The sequence below is a fragment of the Dipodomys spectabilis genome, unplaced genomic scaffold (genome assembly GCF_019054845.1).
Source record: "Dipodomys spectabilis isolate Male_0828 unplaced genomic scaffold, ASM1905484v1 ptg000137l, whole genome shotgun sequence".
In the NCBI taxonomy this organism is placed as follows: Eukaryota; Metazoa; Chordata; class Mammalia; order Rodentia; family Heteromyidae; genus Dipodomys; species Dipodomys spectabilis.
The window spans coordinates 6,311,841-6,323,940 of record NW_024870814.1 but is presented as its reverse complement, the minus strand read 5'-3'; the positions used below and the strand labels follow the sequence as shown (position 1 = coordinate 6,323,940).

The following is a 12,100-nucleotide window of genomic DNA, read 5'->3' as shown; positions in this document are numbered from 1 at the left end:
AAAAAAAAAATCATACACAGGGCTTAGTATGAAGAAGGTAGCTCGACTCAACCAAAAGACTGAAGAAACATCCAGCAAAGAAGTCTTACAACTGCATTTTTATTTTCTTTTGTGAAAATAAACAATTGGGAATTTAAATTGCTCCAAAAAACCATTAAAAACAAAAATGAAATACACACAGAAGCACGTGAAGTGTTGGGGAGAGGGCAGAGGGTCTTAGAAACTTTGGCAGATTGTGCTGGCACAGACTCAGGTGACAGGGGCCAGACCCTGGGTCCAGGTCTTGCCTGTCACTCTGAGGCTGTGAGCAGGAAGGTCTCAACTGGTAAGTGAGAGAGGAACACTGACTTCTTCATGGAGGAAATGACAGGCACCTTGAGTCCCTTTAAATATGGGGGTGGGGGAACCATTTCAGGGGACCTATTTCTCCAGCATGAATTGGAGGTTGGCCAGTATGGGCCTACCAAGGGAGAAGGGATGCTGGTGGAAAGCAATCAGGCCAAGGTGTCTTCACACATGGTCACAGCCTTACACTGGGCAGAGGACAAAAGGGGAAGAACCCATGGTGTTGAGCACATGGTAAGAACAGGCTGGGGAACAGGAATGGATTCAGATGAGGAGGCACCAGGCCAGAACTTCAGGCTCTGGTGACCCTGAACACCAAAGCTCAGACAGGCAGGGGCTGAAGAGGAGAGAGAAGGGCAGATAGTAGAGAGGTAGAGAGAAGGTGTCTCCTGCCCAGATACGTCCACCACAGCACACACAGGGAGAATAACACACTACTTTTCAGTTCTCTTTCTTGTAAAGGTTTTTTTTGTTTTTTGGTTTTTTTTTTTGCTTTTGTTTTTGTTTTTTTATTTAAAAAAAAAAAAAGCCTGAAGATCAGCTACTGGTTACATCTACAAAATGTAAAGCGCTGTTTGTTACCAGTCACTTTACAAAACAGTCCAGAGTGGTCAAATATTGACCAATAAAGTTTCCTTTTTTTTTCTTCTTCTTCTGAATGATTACTACTCAATGAGTCACGTGACAGCCTGCATAGATTGGGAGTGGGGAGCGGGGAGGGGGGGCGGCTTAGTGGGCAGACTTGGTGACCAAGGAAAGGGGCTGGGCCTGTAGCACAGGGAGAGCCTGGTGGGCATGGAGTGTGGCTGGGAAGGAAGGGGGAGAGGTGAGCAGAGCGGTGGGCATGGACCCTAGAGGAAGGGGTCGGGAAAGGAGAGGAGGCTGGCTACCCATCTGGCTGGACGAAGTGGCTGCAGCCTTAGCTGACAGGAAGGCAGCTGAGTGGAGAGCCAGCTGGGCCCGTGTCTCTGGCTTGGTGGTGAGGGAGAGGGGCTGAGCTTGCTCTGAGTGAGTGGCAGCTGGTGCAGCTGGTGAGGCTAAGGCGGCAGAGGGGGTAGCAGGGGAGTCTAGCATGCTGCCATGGGAAGAGGCAGGGCTGTCACAAGACTTCTCAGGGGGCAGGTACTGAACACATGGCTTCTTGCTCTTGGAGGCCAGAGCACCTAGGAAAAAGAAACACCAGAAAGTAAGCCACAAGTAGTACTGGGAAGAGCAGAGACAAGAGTCAGAGCCCAGGCTATATCCATGCAGAATTGGCCCTCCAAATCCATGGCTTCCACATCTGTGGATTTAACCAATGGTGGATGGAAAAGATTCAGAAAAAAATAACTGCACCTGTACTAAATATGTAATTCTTTTTCCTTTTGTCATTTTCTCTGAACAACAGAGTCTAACAACAATGTACACAGCATTTACATTTTATTTGGTGTTATAAGGCATCTAAAGATGATTTAAAGGATGCAGGAGTGTGTGTGTAGTTTAAATACAAAGACAATGCCATTTTCTATGGGGGACTTGAATCTCGTACAATGTGCTTTAAAATCTTTGCGGGGCTGGGAAGGTGGCTCAGTGGTAGAGTGCTTGCCTTGCATGCATGAGGTCCTGGGTTCGATTCCTCAGCACCACATAAGCAAAAAGAAAAAAGCCGGAAGTGGCGCTGTGGCTCAAGTTGTAGAGCGCTAGCCTTGAGCTGAAGAGCTGAGGGACAGCGCCCAGGCCCAGAGTTCAGGCCCCATGACCGGACCCAAAATAAAATAAAATAAAATAAAATCTTTGGTTTATGGTACAGTCAGGAAAGATGGAATGTATTGCGGATGGGGTAAGTAGTCACATATGGGTCCTGGTGTGAGCATGAGATGTGGGACGTGACCTGTATACCTGTCACAGTGTGAGCATCTCTGTGCTAGAGGAGATTCTGCAATTAAGAGATAGTATCAAAGCTGTGTGCAGGAAAATCCATGAGCCCGCTTATCTCCAAGTAACCACCAGAAAATTGAAAGTGGCACTGTGGCTCCAAGAGTAAAGCACTAGCCTTGAGCAAAAGGAGCTCAGGGACAGCACCCAGGCCTTGAGTTCAAACCCCATGACCAACCAAAAATAAAATAAAATAAATTTTGCACAAAGTGACTCCTAAACCAAAGTAAACTATTTTTCTTTTTCTTTTGGTGTTCAACCAAAGAAACACTAGAGGAAAATCTTACTCAACTGAATCCACCAATAGGAGGTCTGTACATTTCTAACATGCCACTTTCCTGTGGACACAACCCATTTTTATCTTAGGCAGTCATTCTAAAACCTTACCTTTAAGATGTAACTCAACTGAACTAAGTGCTTGTACTTTGAAGAGAAAAGGTTCAAGAGAAGCAGAATAACTGGCAAGGTCTCTGAATTTCTCTGGGCCTGTGTGTGTGTGTGTGTGTATGTGCGCATGTGTACATGCTGGAGACTGAACCTGAAACTTCACACACATGAGGCTCACCACATTAGCAATTCCCTAGCTTCCAAGCCCCTTAATTGATCATCTCTAAAAAGGCAGGCCACAGAGACCTCCACTGAGTACAGCTGAGGAGCACTCCCCTGTGAGGCAGCACTGAAGCAGTCAGAGAATCCATAGAGGCCGGTGTAGCTGAGACAGGAGAGAGGGAAGTAGAGGTCTGGGCCCCTGGGCTTACCCTCTGCCTCTTGGACTTGCTGCTGCGACTGTGTCTGTGACAGTTGCTTCTCTCGCTTCCTCTTCTTTTTCTTACCCTGAAAAACAAATGGCCATAGGAATTGGTAACACCAGCTGGAGAGAGGAACTTCCTTCTTGGAAGGCCTTTAGGATGGTTTTCCTTTGCTTTCTTTTTTCTTCTTTAGGGGTGGGGTGGGGTTGGGGAGGGAGGAGGGCTTGCTTATGTAGTCTTGCTGTGACTGCAAACTCAAGACCCTCTGCTTAAGTGCTGAGATTACAGGTGTGTACTGCCACACCTGGATGCAGGCTATTTTCTTTCATTCCTTCCCCCTAGAACAGTGGCTCCTGATCATTTTTGAGGAGCCTCTAGTCCTCAAACTGATGCATCTATGTATCCTCTTATTAGAAAAAAAATATGAATGTACATACAAAAATCTGCCTAGTCTCAGGGAGTTTATAGATGATTGCTTTTTTTTTTTTTTTGGTCCTGAGACTTGAACTCTGGGCCTGGGTGCTGTCCCTCAGCTCTTCAGCTCAAGGCTAGTGCTCTACAACTTGAACCACAGGGCCACTTCTGGTTTTCTAACTGTTAGCTGGAGATAAGATTCTCACAGATTTCCCTGCCTGGGCTGGCTTTGAACCACGATCCTCAGATCTCAGCCTCCTAAGTAGCTAGGATTATAGGTGTGAGCCACCAGTGCCCGGCACAGATGGGTTCTTGAGGCTTGCACATTGGTCTTTGAGCCTCAGGTGTAGAGCCTGTGTCTAGAGATCCTATTTCTTGGGAGTCAGCACTGTACCAAGTGTTAGGGAACCACCTCAACTGGGAAAGGCACAACTTTGTGTGTGTGTGTGTGTGTGTGTGTGTGTGTGTGTGTGTGTGTGTGTGTGTGTGTGTGTGTGTGTGTGTGTGTGTGTGGGCACGTGCACGCACGCTAGTCCTGGGGTTTGAAGTCAGGACCTGGACACTGTCCCTTAGCTTTTGTGCTCAAGGCTAGCTACTGCTTGAGCCACAGCTATACTTCTGGCTGTTTTTAGTAATTGGAGATAAAAGTCTCATGGACTTTCCTGCTTGGGCTGGCTTTGAACCTTAATCCTCAGATCTCAGCCTCCTAAGTAGTTTGGATTATAGGCATAAGCCACCAGTGCCTACACAGGGCATAACTGAAGTCTACCCTCAGGCTATCTTGAGTCCTTTCAACGAACAAGCACAGCTTTGTTCTGCCCTCTGCCTCTTGCAGATGTAGCTCTTGGGGCCTGAGTGTCCCCCTGCCTGGCATTGACACTCACATAATTGTCCCGCGCTGACCAGGTTGGGTAGAGTTGGGAATGAAGCTGCCGCTCCTTCCGGGCCAGCTCGTAGTATTTGGCCTGCTCTTCTCGAGACAGATTGTGCCACTGAGAGAGAGAGAGAGAGCAGATCTATAGAGCCATCAGGGCAAGAGGCAGACCCCTGCAGGGCAGTGGGGGCAAGGGAGGGACTTACTTTTCTTCCCAGGATTTGGTTAATGGCCGCACTTTCCTTCAGGGTGCACTCAGCCACCACCTTGGCCCTCATCTCCTTCATATACAACATGAAGGCATTCAGAGGCTTCTTCACATGTGGCTTCTTTTCCTCCTCCTTCTTCACGGTGACGGGGGATTTCCTGGGGAGGCACATGGCGTAGGTCAGCATAGGGCAGCTCTTACCCGTTTCCCTACCCCGGCCTCTCCTCAAAGCAGTGGGCCAATCATGACAGGCTTGGCCACTAATTTGGGCAGCCCATGACTGCTTCCCCCAAATGAGCATCTTCCTCACGGAGTTCCCATGCTCCGAATCACCCCCATGCCATAGCCTTATAAGACCTACCTAGTCATTTCCTATCAGAGAGCACACTGAGAGGAACTCTTCCAAAAACTGGCAGCTAGGAGGAAATGGGTTGGGGTCCCGCTGGGTGCCTCTGGGTAAGAGGACTTTCCTGGCCTTGAGAGAAACCTGGTCCTCTCCCGGCCTCACTTTTTTGTGAGATGACAAGGAGAGGACAGAAACGAAAAGTGGTCTCAGGTTCTCTTTCAGCCTTAAGGACACAACTGTGAAGTTTTTCTTACAGTGGGAACAGAGGCACTAAGTCCCTGTAAAGATGGGGCTACAGGAAGGCAAAAGGGGGCTGCATGTTAGGGGCTCATGCGCGTAATCCTAGTTACTCAGGAGGCTGAGATCTGAGGATCAAAGTTCAAAGCCAGCCTGGTCATAAGTCATAAAAGTCCACAAGACTTTTATCTTCAATGAACCTGAGGTGTAGCTCAAGTGGCAAAAGCTATAGACTTGACTAGAAAAGCCAAATGAGAGCAAAAGGCCCTGAGTTCAAGCCCTAGGACCAGTACAAAAAGAAAAGGAGCTGGGGGAGGGGGCAAGGGGAGGAATGAACACACATTGAGGGGCAGGAGAGGTGGAGGGAAGCTGTGGCCTGCTTGCCAAGTGCCACCAGGAGAGAAAAACAAATGGCATTTGTGCTGCCTATGTCATTCCGTCCCCCCCCCCCCCCCCCCAGCCTCTTACTTACGCGCTCACCGCGGGGCTCAGGCTGGGGGGTGCTGGCTCCTGTTTGACAATGGGGGAGACGATGGCTGGGTGGGGGATCCCTGAGGTGGGCAGGCCGGGATGGGCAGGAGCCACCATGTGAGGGGAGAAGCGACTGGAGACCAGGCTGTATGTCAAATGGAGACAGATTACAACAGAGAGACACACAAACACGCAGGTACCTTTGCCCCTGCAGAGTCGCAGGTGTGGGGAACACCTCGCCATATGCTCCTTCCCCCTAATACATGAAGCTCCCAGATCTGGCACTGGAAGCATGGAGACAATGAAAACCACAAAAGGTGCACAGGGCCAGAGGGACAGGAGCCAGGCAGAATTTGGGTCACGGGTGACGCTGGAGATTCCATTCTCAGGTGGAGCCACCCCCAAGACACAAGATCCCCTTTCCCATCTGCTCTGCCCCCTCATTTCAGGGAAAAGTATCTTTTCTCCTTGTCTCTGGCTTTAGTGTCATACTCAAAATACTCATGCCACAAAGCCTGGCCTTTGTGGTGGATGTGGTGTCAGGATAAAGGGCAAAGACTGAAGTTCTTGTCTGGAGAAAGGAGAAATGAATGATCCAGTGGTTTCCACTCTACCCCACAAGGAAGGAAGCATGGGCACGAGATGTCCCTGACAAGCAGGGGGCAGAGGAGGGGAGCACTGTGCTTTTTCACTAACTGACAAGAAAAAGGTGGTTTCATAGTCCAGCCCTGGGACTCACCTGGACATTGAGGCGTTCATGGCAAGGGCAGGGTAAGGGTGCCGGAAGCCACCAGGAGGGAGGGAGTACATGGGCTGTCCTTGCCTGTGAGGGCCAGACATTGGGAAGTTCAGGGTTGGGATGGAGAGGGGCTGAGAAACGGGCTGGAAGGTGGAAAAGTCAGGAGCGAGCTGTGCAGGGTGAGCAGGGAGGAAGAAGGGTGAGAAAGATGGTAGTTTCCTTACTGTGGGACAAGCCAGCCGAGGGGATGGGGGATCTGTCCAACAGCTCCAGGAGATAGTGGGTAATATGGTGACAGCTCAGACGGGTGAGGGGGCCGAGGGATTCCTGCTTCCAAAGAGAGAGGTGTCAGCTGCACACTCACCCAAACATAGCAACTTCACCACAAATGGGAGCTTCTTTCTCCTTCCCCAAGGTGTTCTGGAGTCTGGAGGGCTCTCTCCTCCCTCATCCTCTCCTTCCATCCCCAACGTTATAGCCAGGGAGGAAAGACAAATCTATCTTCTCTCTGGCTACTCAGATTCCACCTATGTGGGCCTAAATACCTCCAGATAGCTGTCTGTCAGACAGGAATGAGCATCTTGTAAGAGGGTCAGGAAACCCCCAGGAGAGGGCAATTTCCCTCATTCATAGAGAAATAAACTCTGGATAGTCTTGCTTTGAATCCTGATCCCTTGATCTAAGCCCCTTGAGTAACTAGGATTGCAGGCATGAGCCACTGGCTCTCAGCTCTTTCATTTGCTTTAATCCTGATGATGCTGCCGTAGAAGGGGCAGGAGGGGCGCATGAGAAAACCACAAGGCTCACGTGTGGAAGGCCATGAACCTGGTGGAGATTCAAATGCATGATCTGAACTTAGGTATGCCTCACTTAAGGGATTTTATGTTCTCTCTTACCCTCCCCCCAAGTTCTTCCATCTCATGGGAACACTGCCTGCGTGGAGACTCACCTGTCTTTGGATCGATCTCTGGGGAGAGGTGTGTAGGAGGGGAGCCAGGGGAGAAGTGGTCGTTGCTGTAGGTGATGAGGGGTGTCAACGGGTGCATGTGATGTGCGTGCTGGACAACGGGAACTTTGTTAGACTGAAAGACAGAGAGGAGACACTAGGAACAGGTCCAGAGGGGTGGGGAGTACAATCAGCTGTGATTTACTGAGTGGAATGTGCGTCAGGTATTTTCCATGCACCATCCAGCCAGTCCTCACAGCAGCCTGGGGGAGAAGTGAGGGGATTAGAGGGTGGGTTCTCCATCCTCCACAGACTTTCTCCAGGCCCCTACTGGCCTTCCCCTCACCACCACCACGCGGTGCTAACGTGTTTGGTTCTCAACTGTGCTGCATAATCTCTGAACTTGAAGAGCTCAGTACACACTCATAATCAACCCCTCTGAAGCATGTTACCTGGCTGACCAATGTAACAAGAATTTTATAAAACTAGGAAGAAACATTGGATTTCATGATGTATCTTCCTATCAGAGATATTAAAAGCCTGTATAACTTAGAAGTGGTAAACCAATTTCTATTCTGTTCTGTTCTATTCTATTCTGTTCCAGACAGGCTTGCTACAGACCTGGTCAGCCTTGAACTCACAATCCTCATGCCCCAGCCTCCTGGGTGCCACCAAATATTCTGGCTCAACAGATGTTTTGGGCTCAAGGGAAGGAGGTAGTGGAGAGAGAGAAGAAGAAAAAAAAAAGCAGGAGGAGGCTACAATGCTTGATAAGAAATGTACTCATAAGCCGGGCGCTGGTGGCTCACGCCTGTAATCCTAGCTACTCAGGAGGCTGAGATCTGAGGATCGTGGTTCAAAGCCAGCCCGGGCAGGAGAGACCGTGAGACTCCTATCTCCAATAAAACCACCAGAAAACCGGAAATGGCGCTGTAGCTCAAGTGGTAGAGCGCTTGCCTTGAGCTGAAGAGCTGAGGGACAGCGCCCAGGCCCAGAGTTCAATCCCCACGACCGACAAAAAAAAAAAAAAAAAGAAATGTACTCATTATCTTGCCCATGTAATTGTAACCTCTCTGTACAGTATTTTCACAATAAAAAAAAAAAAAAAGCAAAATACTGGTTTGGTTGCACCCCACAGAGCAGAGAGGAGCCCCAGCCTTGCCATATACTTGCCACATGAAGTCCTTTAGTCTTCTGGGCTTGGTTTCCTTGTCTCTATGATAGGGGGCAATTAGAGCTTCTTGCCAGGTTTCATAAGGAGCAGACATTGTGCGTGCTGCCATATTTCCAGTGTGGGTATTGCATAAAATGTCACTTTCTAAAAATTTTTGTTCTGTTTTTTTTTTTTTTTGTCAGTCCTGAGCACTTTTTGCTAGCACTCTAACACTGTGAGCCTCAGCTCCACTTCCTGTTTTCTGATGTTTAATTGGAGATAAGAGCCATACAGACTTTTCTGCCTGGGCTGGGCTTTGAACCACAATCCTCAGATCTCAGCCTCCTGAGTAGCTAGGATTATAGGTGTGAGCCACCAGCACCAGCTGTTTTTATTTCTCATGTTTAAATTATCCTTAAGTAGTTGTTAAGGGAGTCTCAACATGTCAGTTCGTGAGTACCAAATGTCAGCCCTTACATCATTCTCCCATCTCTCCTGTCACTGTGTGATAAACATCCCTACTGTTGAGTCAACATAGGTAGAACATCTAAGAAATGAATTCCAAGTTGGATGAAGACAGACGAGATTTGTTTAAAAAAGATGATTAGGAAGTGGCATGAGGGCCAGGACTCCAAACACCCATGTTCCTGTTTGAATTTTTCATTGTAGATTCTACCAGCCCTTTCTTTCTTTCCTTTTATTTGGACCTTATAATGCTAACGTTGATTGGCATACTTCCTGGAGGTGCCTGTGATGACAATGGTCTTGTTGCATTTTTCACAGATTGCACAGAAATGAGCACTAGAAAACCAGACCCTTAATATCACAATTGCTAGGTTAGCTCTACTGGTGGAAATGGACTTCACTTGGGCAATTTCCTATCATCTCATGCAGGTAGGCTCAGTGAGTATACCATAAAAATTGTAAATATTTTTGGTCTTACTGTTCCCACCTGTTTATTTTCTGGCTGTTGACGATGTCTTTATACAAAAACATACAACAGAAATGAAAGTAGAAGAAATGATTTATCCCTTAATATTGGGGACTGAATCCAAGGTTTCTTCTATATGCTAGCCAAGGGCTCTGCCACTTGAGATATGCTCTTAGACCTTTCATTTTTAGTTTGTAAGACAAGGTTTTCCTAACTTTGCTTGGGCTGGTTATGACCTTAGGCTCCTCCTGCTTCTGCTTCCCAAACAGCTGAAATTTATAGGCCGAGGCCAGTATACTAGGACTATAAAAAATAATGTGTAGATCATATATTTTTCTTTTCTTTGTTCAGTTGTGGAGTTTAAACTCTGGGCCTGGGCACTGTGCCTCAGCTCTTCAGCTCAAGGCGAACACTCTACCACTCAAGCCATAGCACCACTTCCAGTTTTCTGGTGGTTAATTGGAGATAAGAGTCTCACAGACTTTCCTGCCTGGCTGTCTTTGAACTGCGATCTTCAGATCTCAGCTTCCTGAGTAGCTAGGGTTCCAGGTGTGAGCTACCGGCACCTGGCCTCTGTAGATCAGATTTCTTTAAAAAAATGCATCTGAATAATATATATAGGTTTCTACAAAGAACTTCATCTAAAGGGTGCTTTTTATCCTTTAGACAGAAAGACTATTACCAAAGTGAAGGTGATAAAATGACACAGAGCACATAAAAATACAAATGAAAATTTTTAAAAGACTAACTAGAAGCACACCAAAATGTAAGCAGTACAGCTATATTTTAAGTCGAATGATGAGTGATTTTGTTTCTTTTTCTATATTTTTAATTTTTACTTGTAATTATCATCTACTATCTACATGCCTTATGAGTAAAAGTTTTTTTTTTTTTTTTAAAGTAGGGAGCACAAACTCTAACATAAAATTTTTTTTTGACTACCAAGGTATCAGTCCCTGGTCACTTTTTTTTTGTTTTTTGGTCGGTCATTCGGGCTGAACTCTGGGCCCTGGCACTGCCCCTCAGCTCTTCAGCTCAAGGCTAGTGCTCTACCACATGAGCCATAGTGCCACTTTTGGCTTTTTCTGCTTATGTGGTGCTGAGGAATTGAGCCCAGGGCCTCATGCATGCAAGCAAGCACTCTACCACTGAGCCAGCCCCTTACCATAAAATATTTATAAAACAGTCACATCATCTAGCTCAATTATCACTTTGGTTTACCTCCTGTTATTCCTATTTTGTACTCATTTTCTTTCTTTTCTTGGACTTCTTACATAGCTCAGCCTGGCTTCAAACTCATGATTCCCTTGCCTCAGCACCAATTTTTAGTCATCTTTTAAAAATTTGTTATTATTATATTATATATGTTATATTATTATATATTATATTAAAGGTGATGTAGAGGGGTTATAGTTACATCACCCCTTCCCTTGCTCTTCTCTGTTTTTCCCTCCCATCCCCACCCATCCACAAGTTTCATGGTTCATTTTCAACATAGAATCTAGTGAGTACCACTTCTGCATCTGTTCACTCTTTGTCTTTCCACTCTGTGCCCTCCTAACCTTTTATTTTTATTTTTTCCAGTCCTGGAGCTTGAACTCAGGGACTGGGCACTGTCCTTGGGTTTCTTTGGTTCAACGCTAGCACTCTACCACTTGAGCCACAGCGTCACTTCTGGACTTTTCTGTTTATGGTACTGAGGAATCAAACTCAGGGCTTCATGCATGCTAGGCAAGCACTCTACCACTAAGCCACATTCCCCTCCCCCTCCCAATCTTTTAATTAAATTTTATCTTTTAGTAAACGTTTTTATTATTGACAATACTGGAGTTTCCTTTCCCAGCTGGCACTCTACACCTTGAGCCATGCTTTTACTTTTGAATCAGTTTATATTTGTAGTCAGTGGGTTTTGTTGGGGTATTTCTGTACATGCAAACTGTACACTTTGAACAAACTCATTTCTACCATAATCCCATCTCCTGCCCTGACCCTTGGTATTTTTCTGTAAAGGCAGTTTTGCTATGTAGAATTCAAAATCCTCTCCAGATTCAGCCTTTCAAATGCTGAGATCATGGCATGCACCACCTTACCAGACTTCACCTATCAATTGTTAATTTACATCAATTTACACCATTTATAGCCATTTTCAACAGGTAGTAGTACTATGATGTTCTGACTGCCTATATGCTGTTGAGTTTGGCCTCTTTAGAGGATGGCAAACTCACACAAAATAAGAAACTGTGGTTACACTCAGAAATCTAGGTTATCGTGCCTAAATGCTTTATGAGTTACTAGTAACTGTCTCCCACTAGGTGGCAGCGTTGTTCAGAAAATAAACTGGGAGGGAAAGACAGGAATTACCTACATGGGGTCTTAGAAATTGCTAAGGGAGCACGCCTGTAATTCTGGCTACTCAGGAGGCTGAGATCTGAGGATCTCGGTTCAAAGGCAGCCAGGGCAGGAAAGTCCATGAGACTCTTATCTCCAATAAACCACTAGAAAACCAGAAATGGTGCTGTGGCTCAAGCAGTAGAGCGCTCGCCCTTGAGCTGAAGAGCACAGGCCCAGAGTTCAAGCCCCATGACCAAGAAAGGGAAAAAAAAAAAAAGAAATTGCTAAGGGAAAACGGTTCTCTTCAAGCTGATTAGAAAGGTGGTTTACCTACACATACATCTAATTTGTATGTATTTCATAAACCATATGCATGTAATTATTTTTTAAATATTAAGTGAAAATGCCTAATTGACAGTAGTGTGGTAGATGTGGATGTATG

The 12,100-nt window shown here is 46.5% G+C and overlaps 1 protein-coding gene across 1 annotated transcript in view; it reads right to left on the bottom strand.

Moving 5' to 3' along the window:
- Positions 1 to 837: 837 nt before the first annotated feature.
- The window catches only part of Tcf7l1 (transcription factor 7 like 1), a 174,926-nt gene continuing 163,663 nt past the window's right edge, over positions 838 to 12,100 (bottom strand). Inside the window, exons 5-12 of the mRNA XM_042690481.1 lie at positions 7,247 to 7,379; positions 6,522 to 6,624; positions 6,298 to 6,381; positions 5,560 to 5,703; positions 4,503 to 4,662; positions 4,307 to 4,414; positions 3,018 to 3,093; positions 838 to 1,508 (exon numbers count right to left, since the gene is read on the bottom strand). Coding sequence (XP_042546415.1) covers positions 1,075 to 1,508; positions 3,018 to 3,093; positions 4,307 to 4,414; positions 4,503 to 4,662; positions 5,560 to 5,703; positions 6,298 to 6,381; positions 6,522 to 6,624; positions 7,247 to 7,379 — 1,242 coding nt within the window. The 3' untranslated portion in view covers positions 838 to 1,074. The remainder of the gene's footprint in view (positions 1,509 to 3,017; positions 3,094 to 4,306; positions 4,415 to 4,502; positions 4,663 to 5,559; positions 5,704 to 6,297; positions 6,382 to 6,521; positions 6,625 to 7,246; positions 7,380 to 12,100) is intronic.